General features: G+C 44.9%; 1 protein-coding gene across 9 annotated transcripts in view; it reads left to right on the top strand.

Moving 5' to 3' along the window:
• Positions 1 to 2,176: 2,176 nt before the first annotated feature.
• The window catches only part of lrba (LPS-responsive vesicle trafficking, beach and anchor containing), a 181,535-nt gene continuing 172,567 nt past the window's right edge, over positions 2,177 to 11,144 (top strand). For all 9 annotated transcript variants that reach the window (XM_084686479.1, XM_084686486.1, XM_084686485.1 and 6 more), the window contains exon 1: positions 2,177 to 3,067. In XM_084686479.1, the coding sequence (XP_084542605.1) occupies positions 2,879 to 3,067 (189 nt within the window). In that variant the 5' untranslated portion in view covers positions 2,177 to 2,878. The remainder of the gene's footprint in view (positions 3,068 to 11,144) is intronic.

Raw genomic sequence — 11,144 nt, 5'->3', positions numbered from 1 at the left:
ACCATTCTCGCGTGTCGCGAGGTCTGTCTTGATAGCAAAGGATATTTTGTCGCCATCTACTGATTGAAAAATGAACTAGACGGCCTGTCTGCTTTGAAACTTTTGTTTCATCGTTCACCATGCTTGCTGTTGAGTTGCATAAGGAAATCACATTTTTTATTACAAAAGTTGATCATATGATACAAATTAGGCTACTCTTTAGTTCACTATTCATATTACAAACAAAGCACCAAATGTAGGCTAATATTTAGTAGTATTATGCCATTTTGGGGTCAATTAGATTGATAGTGTGTTTACTCAAAACATCCAAGATGGTTTATTGCCTACTTGCATCTTTACGGTACAAACCTGTCATCCAAACTGGTAGCAGTAATTCCATGCAGGTGTTTATGGTCTCTCCCTTACATTTGGCCTGGTTTACAAGGTAACAAAGACAGACAGTTTTTGAGACATAAGATGTGACCGCTGAAGCTGTACGCTACATAACCTGCAGCATATGATTGTTTGAGGTTAGTCTGACTTTAAACACCAAGAAAAGGGTAACCAGAAACAAAACTTTTAATTACATTTTTTCAGATGGATTATTCTCCTTCATTAAAAGGCATTATAAAACTCCTCAAACTACATTTTAAAAATTAGATAATGTAGTGAAACACTATCTTTAACCCAGTAAAATGTACCTCCTACTTTTACTTACTGTCCTAAAATTGCCATATTTGACTTTTTCCTATACTCATTTATATACACTGCCAGTAAAACAATTTACTCTTAAATATGTTTTCCCTCCACATATAATCTATAAGAACATCTTGTTCTAAATAGATGCAGAATTGCAAAAATGTCTCATTTGCCCCTGTGGCCTATATACGTTTTCTAGACCTAGACTGAAGCTGGAAAAGGCAGTGTACTTCTCAGAGAGGCATCATCATAGGGATGAATCTAGTCTCAGGAGTCTTATAAATCCCTTGTGTCAGCCTAACATAACACTCTTCACTCGGCTTAAACTCTCTGATCAAATATGGCCTGTGGAGAAAGGGGGGGGGGGTGAACACAGGCCCCATTTGAGTTTGTTTATCTTGTTCCACTTATCTTTAAAAAAATAACAAACCAACATCCTATGAGCTAATTTCCCTTAGTTGATGAGCACATAGAATGTGATGACCATCATATTAAGACATTACTTTTGATAGAGGGCAAAATAACAAAACGGAGCCAACAGCTCTAAAAAATATAAATGGCAGTTAAGTTTGCTGTTTCATTACCCGTAGGCTATGACAAGTCACATCATTATTCTACAATGTACTTTCATTTAGTTTCAATGAGGTTCCATTCTTGAACTAATGGGCAGAAACCTGTTTTGAACCGTAAGTTTTCCTCAAGCAACTAATCTTAGTAACAGGCCATTGCTACAGAAACAAGCCATTACTTTTCTCTGCTGGTGCCTATGGGGCTGTGTGCCCTGACTCCCAGACTCCTCTGGGATGGCTTGTGAGGTCAACAGAAAAGTGACGCTCACTCACTGACTCCCTCTTGGCAACAACATTTGGAGCCATTCTGCTGTGCCAAGGAGTCACCTACTTTCAGAGCCAGCGAAGAAACGACAAGAGACAAGAGGTTTTGAATACAAAAACGTTCCCTGATGGTCATGTGCTTCTTAGTTCTTCCTTATTTCTGTGAATGGATTGTTGCTTACGAATAGGCTATCAAAGATAATATTAGTTTCACAAACATTAGGTCACCAATCACTGACTTGAAGATCTAGGCAAAGCATGTCATGTTAGTTTTTCGGTGGCCTCAGTATCAAAGGACGATGGACGGTTTACAATTTAAATCAATTTATTTTACACCATATTTTATACACATTTAAAGCATACATTTTGTATAGCATTAATTGGCACTCGTGAATGAATAGAAACCAACCTACATTTTCTAAGATGTATTTAAATATGCCTCTATTTATCCACTTGAGAGATAGCAACTGTCTGGAACATAAGAAAACATTTCTGGTTTGTATGTCAATATTTGCGACGACCAACTACGGCTATAGCCTATGATCTCTCAGCGAAACCTTTCCACCGAATTCACAAGCGATATCCACCTGAACTACACCTGAGCAAACCCGGCGAATGTAAGGGTTTGTACTGCGCATGCTCTACCAGCTCGAGGGATAATACAGTACTGTCATGGCGCGGACGAGCTGTAGCAGGGGGTAAATCAGGAAGAGAATACGCTATAAGTGGGTTAACACTGAATTTTAGTTCATTCTTGGTGTTTCGGTGGAAACGCCGAGTGGACTGCTGTCTTTTGTGGAGAACCACCGGAGCTGTTCTTGGACTTGACCCTCGTTTTGGAGTTTTGCTCCTGACAGTGAGCTACCTGTCAAGCCATTGACAATAGTTCCATTACCGTAGCCTTTACCGAAGAAATGAAAGTCGCAGTTCCCTCGCTTACATTTTGACTGAAGGGAAGAAGGGCAAGACCTAAGCGACCAGGCTTGGCAACGGATATTATCAAGCTAGTCCGCACCATTTTGGCTTGGTCTTTTTTTGCTGCATTATTCCATTCGTCCCCTATCAAGTTTCCGACAGAGGAGAGCCTACTTCTACTTGGAAACGCAGTGACAACTCCAATGTCGTGGTGTCATCGACTGGATAGTCTGCTCTCGTCCTATTTCGAGATAATACTCATCTTTTGTTGAGTTGAAGGCATTTTTGAAAAACTGTTTGGATGGGGAGGGAAATATATTTCCTGTTTAACCCCATACTGTCTACGTAACTGACCAGGGAATACAATATTCTAGCGACTCTTGCACCACTGCCTTTGAGGGTGAACAGGTGCCTTACCTGTGAACGCCACCTGCCCTGTCTTTCATTTAGCAATGGCTAGCAAAGTGACATCGGGTGCTGGTCAGCAAGGAAATGGGGGCCAGGACGAAAAAGGACAATCTATGGCGCTTAACCCAGGGATTCCTATCAGGGGAATAAGGATGAAATTCGCCGTGCTTGCTGGGTTGGTAGAAGTTGGGGAAGTTTCGAACCGTGACATAGTGGAGACCGTCTTCAACCTGGTAAGCTGATTACAGACTCTCAGAATAGGCCATGGCAAGTATGCAAATGATCATGTTACGTTTGTGCCAACCAACCTGGATTTGTGAGTGAGATGTTAACATGGATACAGAGGCCAATATAATGGGATATGCTATGTGTTAAACAATTTGTGTCAGGTTAGCAACATGAGGATAGGACACACGTTTACAAATACGCAATGGCGTGTAAAATATGGTGTTGGTTGTTTCTTAATGGCCTAATTTAGCCTATGTATGACAAATTAGCAGACCGACTGGCAAACTGCTTTACCTAACCAGTAAAAAAATTTGTTGTGGTGGAATATATTGCACAACTAGTTTAGATCATCTTAGATAAATGTACTTTAGGCTACACTAAAAAAAGTGAATTGACTTATTAACTGACTTTTAATGATGACAAAGCTATATTTAATGTGAATATGCCGCAAAATATGTAGCCTAAACTAATTCTCTTGTAATTCCAAACATCTTAAAATACCTGGATCAGCAATAACCTACTGACTGAAGTGCTTTTCAGTGAAAATGCTGGCCAAATGCAATACATTGGATCTATCAAGGTTTTTTATTTTTGTAAATCGCTTAGCAACTTTTTCACAAGGTCTCTGGTTAAGCTCTGTCTGTCTCATTGATTGTCTGCTGGCTGGTTGGAAGGACATTGAGGAGCAGGCCACTGAATGAATGAAATATAACAAGGAAGTAAGTGGATAGTACGCTCACCCGAAGTGAGCCCAGGTAGTGGAATGAGAAGGTAAGGGAATGAAAGGGGAGAGGACAAACCTGCAAAACTGCTTTGTCACTGTGGTAACATAATGAAGTCTGACATCAGACAAAAAGGGAGAGAGAGTGGTCGTCAGATACCCAGAAAAGAACATTTGCCCCCCCATGTCTCTTCCAATATCTCGTGTGTGTGTGTGGGGTGGGGGTGGGTTTAGTCTGGGTCAACTGACCATTCGGCTACCTCGCTCAAGGCAACAGGCCCCAATCACTTCTTGCCAAAGCGCCGTTAGAAAACTGCAAAAGAGGTTGACATAACAAGGCCCTAGCATTTAAAATGCCGTCTCAAATGTCAAGCCAAAGATAGGGACTTGAAGATGAGCATTTGTGACATACGAAGGATTCACCCCTCTTGTCTCTGGTTCAGTGATATCAGTGTGCTGTCACTCACTGCAAAAGGTAGCATTTTTCGGATCATTTGAGCTAAAAATGATCCTGCAGCATGTTCATTATGTGAAAGTGATTCATTATGACATCTGACTAAGCAAATGCCAGTCGAGTCTTTTAGTGTAGCGGTTTCACAGAAATTAACATGAGACAATGAAGGCTGAAGTGTTTTGGAGAGCTCAGTGTGTCTGGGTCCCTGGGAGCTCAGTACATCTGAGTGTGCTCGTCCTTCTCTGTCACGAGGTCTGATTGGTGTGGCCAATGGCATCTGAGTTCTTTTTTGTTGCGATTACACTTTGCATTTAATAGTTAATAGTCCGTTTCCACCATGTCTGTCTGTCTGTCCGTCTCTCTGTCTGTCTGTCTGTCCGTCTCTCTGTCTGTCTGTCTGTCCGTCTCTCTGTCTGTCTGTCTGTCCCCCTCTCTCTCTCTCTCTCTCTCTCTCTCTCTCTCTCTCTCTCTCTCTCTCTCTCTCTCTCTCTCTCTCTCTCTCTCTCTCTCTCTCTCTCTCTCTCTCTCTCTCTCTCTCTCTCTCTCTCTCTCTCTCTCTCTCTCTCTCTCTCTCTCTCTCTCTCTCTCTCTCTCTCTCTCTCTCTCTCTCTCTCTCTCTCTCTCTCTCTCTCTCTCTCTCTCTCTCTCTCTCTCTCTCTCTCTCTCTCTCTCTCTCTCTCTCTCTCTCTCTCTCTCTCTCTCTCTCTCTCTCTCTCTCTCTCTCTCTCTCTCTCTCTCTCTCTCTCTCTCTCTCTCTCTCTCTCTCTCTCTCTCTCTCTCTCTCCCCCCTTCATATATCTCTCACTCCAGTTGGGCAATAATCTGATTCATCACCTGCATCTGTAGCTCATTTGTAGTCTACTCAGCTGACGACTTAAGCACACGCACACAGACGTACACACACACGGTTTGATTGTGTGGACAAAAAGATGCTCTTCCAACCAGTGTTTTTCAAAAGAATATCAGGTTATGGAACACCGGTTGGGCGAGCATGTAGTAAGCTTGGGTACTATTCAATGGTGTGAATAATAGAGCCCAGTACAGTTGATAATCATGCAAAGTGTCTGCTTTGGGATAGAGGTTTGTGAAGCTGGATTATAGACAAAGGCTTTGTCACATTGTCTTAGTGGGTGGTGCATTATCTCTGACCAGGGTAGCATGTCATGTTTGTAGGAACATGTTTGTAGGAAATATTGTGGAAATCATTGTTGCTCTAATGGTTTGAGATGAACCCAAGGGGCTACTACAACCCATTGAAGTTGCCAGTGAAAGACTCCAGTGAGCAGTTCCCAGCTCTGTAAACCATTGACTTGTGTTTAGCCCATATGGGTCTAAGGCAGCAAAAGCGACACCAGAGATGGGGGATTTAGACGTTTGGAATGTAACCTGGGTTTTTTTTACCCGGAGGCAAGGTCGACGGCTGTCTGGACCAGGCCTCATAGACTCACTGTGGCGGTTACTGTGGCAACCGTGCGAACAGGTGAACGAGTTTACCAGAGGGTCGTCCTCTCTCTCAGAGGCAGTGAAGTTGACACCGTCCATTTGGAGTACAGGTCTTTTCTGTGCCAAAAATTAGTTTGGGTGATAAAAAAAAAATTAAAAAAAATTCCGATGCAGTAACATTGTACTTCAGTACATAATTCAAGCTTTCTTACTTCAGTCCCTCAAGTTTTCCCTTGTGTCCCTCGGGCAGGCCTCATCAATTTTTCACACCATACTCCTCGTCTAAAGTTTCCCCTGAAAAGCATGAGGATAGGCGGACAGACAGACAGACAGGTGGACGGACGTACGTACGGACGGACGGACAGGTGGACAGACAGACTGGTGGACAGACAGACAGGCAGGTGGACAGATAGACAGACTAACAGGTGGACAGACACAGGTGGACAGACAGACAGACTGACAGGTGGACAGACAGACAGACAGGTGGACAGACAGACAGGTGGACAGACAGACAGACTAACAGGTGGACAGACACAGGTGGACAGACAGACAGGTGGACAGACAGACAGGTGGACAGACAGACAGGTGGACTGACAGGTGGACTGACAGGTGGACAGACAGACAGGTGGACAGACAGACAGGTGGACAGACAGGTGGACTTGGCAGACAGGTGAAGGGAATCCACACAATAGTGTCCCACACTTGCTTCTCAAAATGCCAGGGTCTCTAAAAGCCTCGTAGAAGAACAATTCACCTTTCTTTCCTGCTTGTCCGCCTCCTTTTCCCCCTGTTGTCTTGGGGGATCAAACAGCGTTCTGGTTGGCTTCACGCCACCTGCTTTGTTGCCTGATCTACAGATATTGGTGACAACGGTCCTCCTTCAAAGTAATTTTAGTGGATGGAGAGTTTGGCACACACACACAAGCAGATGCACATTCATACAAATGGGCACAATACACAAGATCAAAGATGCAGAGACACTTGTGAGTGCATACACACAGAATTAAGAACACACTCACTCTCTTTTATACACACATACACTCAGATGTACAGTAGAGATCTTGCCCTTCCATCATCCACAGCAACTGAAGGCGAGGGCCACAACTCTGTCCAGACACCATCAGCTTCTCTCTTACGGTAACAAAGGAGCCTTTAATCTGACACATGAATGAAATCCTATTTCACTCTCTCTCCTATTATGTGTTACACATCAGCCTTTTTCTAATCTACCTCTCATGTCTCTTTTTTTCCCTCTCTTTTTTCTTTTTTCTCTCTCACCGAAGAGATTTCAAGGCACTATGTTAAGATTGTTATCTTGAGCGCCACAACTGACTGCTCATTATCCCAGTCAGTTTTTATTTATTTATATATTTTATTCCCATTTGAATCTGTATGCAAACAGACTGTCACACAAAGACTAGCACCTCCCATCCCTGGCTGTTTGACAACCCCCTCTTACCGAATATGAGGCTGACATGAACTGTATGTGAGTGTGTGTGTGTGTGTGTGAGAGAGAGTGTTGACTTTGTGTTGAGGCAGCATGCAGTTGGCCAAAACTGGTTTTTAGGTGGCCATTAACTGGAAGTCTGTTTATCTTTTACCATCTACATTGCTGTGTATCTTTTATTGAGTCAGTAGAGGGTGGGGAGGTGTGTGTGTCTGTCTGTCAGCCTGGTCTTTCTGTCTCGGTAGGATGACATACAGAACAGATAGTCAGATAGCTCAGAAGATACTGCTGGCCCAACTCCCTGCTCGCTTAAAAGGGATGTTGGACAGCTAACAAACAAGCTGATTATTTTGTCTAAGCCATCCTTCTGCTAAGCATCCCCTTGGTTATGTTATCTGCCAGTGTGTATTTTTGTGGAAGATGGTATCTTAAAATCTTAGTAAAATTCTATAATTAACACTGACTGCTAATATTGCGTCCGCTAGTTAGTTGTTAACTCTTGCGTCAGCTCTTACCCTCCAGTCCTGGTCTGATCCTGGCTAGTGAAGACTGAGATAAACAATCCAGTTCCTCGGCTCCCTTTGTTTCCTCCATAAACAAAGGAGGCGTAGTGGAATGCCACCGGTCGCGTTTAGAGGACGCAGATCAGAACACGGCAGCGCTCCTAACCCCGGGGTACCCTCACAGAACAACATCCCCAGCTCTGAACCCTGACCCAGAATCACTCGCAGGAATGATAGCCAGCATGGGAGACTTTAACCATTGCTTGCTTTTTAAACCAGGCTACCAGTATTGGTGAGCCCGTAGTGACTGAAAGTAACCCTGGCCTGGCCCTTGGACACAGAGAGAATAGGGCTGTTGCAGTCCTACTGATAAGGCTACACGCTGTGAGGTCAGCTATACACAGTGAGGATGTGTGTGTGTGTATGTTTATTCATTCGCGGAGTAAGGATGTGTATGTGTGCGTTTTGTGTTGGCCACATACAGAGAAAGGATTTGGATGGGAAAATGAATGTGTCTATGTGGGAGTGTGTTACACTTGACCCTGAGTCAAGGTGTTTTGCTTTAAGCTGGAACCCACCAGGCTGTGAAGGCGAAAGCCTTGAGACGAGATATTGGTGAAGGAAGTTTGAGTTTCCCCCTTGTCCTGTTTATGGTAAACAGGCAAGACTTGTTGACCCTCTGTGGCTATGACCTCATCAACAGCCCTCACAGGGGACCGTATGCAGAGGTCACCAGAGCAAGGACAGTGACACACACACTCTGACACATACTCATGCACACACACTCTCACACAACCTTCTCAGCAGGGTTCCACTGGGAAGTCATCTCATGTTAAAGGCTTCAATTTGAGGTGGCACTGTGCAGTCAGTACGGCACAAGGTTGCAGGTATTTATTTATTTCACGACGGGAACTGAATGCTAAAGTTGTGTTAAGGACGTCCGCTAGGCTACCACCCTCCCCAGCTCCCCCAACACACACACACCTCCTTTTACTTGCACACATTCACACTGCATGCAGAAGTTGCACACGCTGCCAGGATTGGTCTTGTCAATAAAGGGAGACAAATTTAAACCTAGAGAGCTTTGTTAGTCTTGAAAGCGACATCAAAGCCCTCACCCCCACCCACCATAGCCCATCAACTTCTCTTCTTACAGGGAAGAGTAATGAAATGTTAGTTATGTTTCTTCAATGTGTTTGCTGCTTTGACAACGTCAACTTATTTTTTTCCCAATGTCGTCCTTATCAGTAGTCTGTATGCATGTCAGCCCTAAAGAAGACCATAAGCAGTGATGCAAGCCCGGTGCCAACCGGGGAGAGTTCTACCAGGGCCATGTGGGAAGGCAGACATTTATCTGTTTCAGCCTAGAAGATGCCAACTTGACAAGTCCTTGTTCACACCGTTTTCCATCTTTTTACGGCCTGTGCCGTGCGTTTCAATGCAATCACGAGTGCGTTTGACTTTTTTTTCGAAATGGCCGCGGATGTAAACTCTGGGAAATACGGACGCAAAAATTGAGAAAGGCTGAAATATTGGGCCTGTATGGATGCGTCTGACCATTCAGAACACAACAGATGTTTCAAAATAGTGTTACCCTGGGGTTACCAACGAGCACATCTCGCTATGCCCGCTTTCGGCTGCATGAAAATATGTGACCTCTCGCTTTCTGCAGTCAAGGCGTTGAGGGGCCGTGGCTCTCCCTTTCCCTCCCTTTACCGCTTCACGGTCTCTCGATGACATGCTTTCACTCATCCAGCAACATTTTGTCACATTTTGTCAACCTCGTCTGAGGAGGGCATGCAATTTGCTTTAGTGAAGAAAAAACACACTTTTCTAATCTCTAGCTGTAGGCAACCTGACTTATGCCGATGACAATCTCATGTGACGATGAGATGTCTTTTAGATGTGTGTTATTCTGCTCAAGGGTAGGTTATATTCTTTCAGTTTTTTGTTCTCGGGCCTGTTATATAAAAGAACCGAACAGCATGTCTGATGGGATTAAGTTGTAGCCTTGTTTGCCACCACAGAGCATTCCTGTTCTTCCCTACACTGTTATCATGCTACAGACAGAGATCCTCAATTTAAAGCCAATATGCCTGTCTTACTACGCTGTCTTTCGTTTGTGCAGCTGCGTCCGTCCGTCCGTGTGTGCGGGCAGGCAGTAGTGATTTTAGGCCCGGGCAAACCGGCCAGCCGCCCTGGGCAGCATGCAGAGGGAGGCGGCAATTTCCCAAGTGCATCAAAATAAAGGGGGGGGGGGGGGGGGTAAACCTTGTCCCTTGCCCGGGGTGCTAAATGTGCAAGGATCGCCACTAGGGCTCAGGTTCAGCATTCAAACTCATATGGACTCCCACCCATCGCCTCATAATTCATTTTTCCATCATGAAGTGTTTATCACTACACTCCTAATGGAAGTGCTCTGGATTTCTTTTCACGGGTCGGTGGATGCCATTCGTTTGCATGCTAATTGCAGGCCAGGCTCCTCGCTTCGGCGTCGTCGCAGCTGCTATCATGGCTGACACCTCACCGACCTGAGCGCCGCCGGGTAGACGCGTCGTGCTCACCCGCCGTCGGTGCTAATTATCTCCCTGAGTGGTGGAGGCCGGGCCGAGCTCGTGGGTTAGTCACATGGTGCCTGCCTGCCTGCCGTACGTGGGATGCTGTGTGATAATGTTGGTTCTGCGCCACGGTACCATCCTCCCCCCCCCCCCTGTGCTGTTCTCCCCGGCTGCCAGAGAGAACGTCTCCCCTTGTTGAATACAAAGAGCAGACAAGGCCCGCCGTTCCACTGGGTCTCCATACACAGCCTGTTTCATTCTGTTTGAAAAGAGACTTCCGTCCACTTCAGGGCAGGTGGGTTTGAGAGGTCGTGCAGCAGGGCCTTTTACATTTACATTTAGCAGACACTCTTATTCAGAGCGACTTACAGTAAGTGCAGGGAGGCAAGTGGGTTGAAGTGCCTTGTTCTAGGACACAACGTCATCGGTGCGGCTGGGAATCGAACCAGCAACCTTCTTATTAATACTCCGATTTCCTTACCGCTCAACCATCTGACTCCCTATGATGTGCCTTTTGATGTAGCCGAGGCCCAACCCTCATTACTGATGGAAGTTCCCTTAATCTCCTCTGTAGTTAAGTGTCTGGCCATGACTAATACACAGCTTCTAATTGAAATGACACGATATGTAAATATGTTTCAGGGTGAAGCAATCACCTGCTGTTAAAACATACTTTGTTAAAAAATCACTAATTGGATCCAATGTGAGAGGGAGCACCTTAGGTTTGACAACAAGACAACCTTCGTTCTGCCGCTATCTTGTGCTTACACAGTAAGAACTGCAATGTGTTGACACCACAGAGCTTGTTTCAGGAAGGGATTCTCATTTTCCATGGGTGGAGCCTTACCTTGTCGCAGTTACTTATTAATGAGGGGGTGCATGAATGGGTTTCATAGACTGACTCAAACAAAATGGTTTTGGGCACAGTTCCTATAGTGTCAGTCAGGGACCAGGCT

Source organism: Hypomesus nipponensis, chromosome 22 (genome assembly GCF_054491055.1).
Source record: "Hypomesus nipponensis isolate SF chromosome 22, ASM5449105v1, whole genome shotgun sequence".
NCBI lineage: Eukaryota > Metazoa > Chordata > Actinopteri > Osmeriformes > Osmeridae > Hypomesus > Hypomesus nipponensis.
Note: the sequence above shows the minus strand (reverse complement) of the source record. Positions and strands in the feature narration are given on the sequence as shown.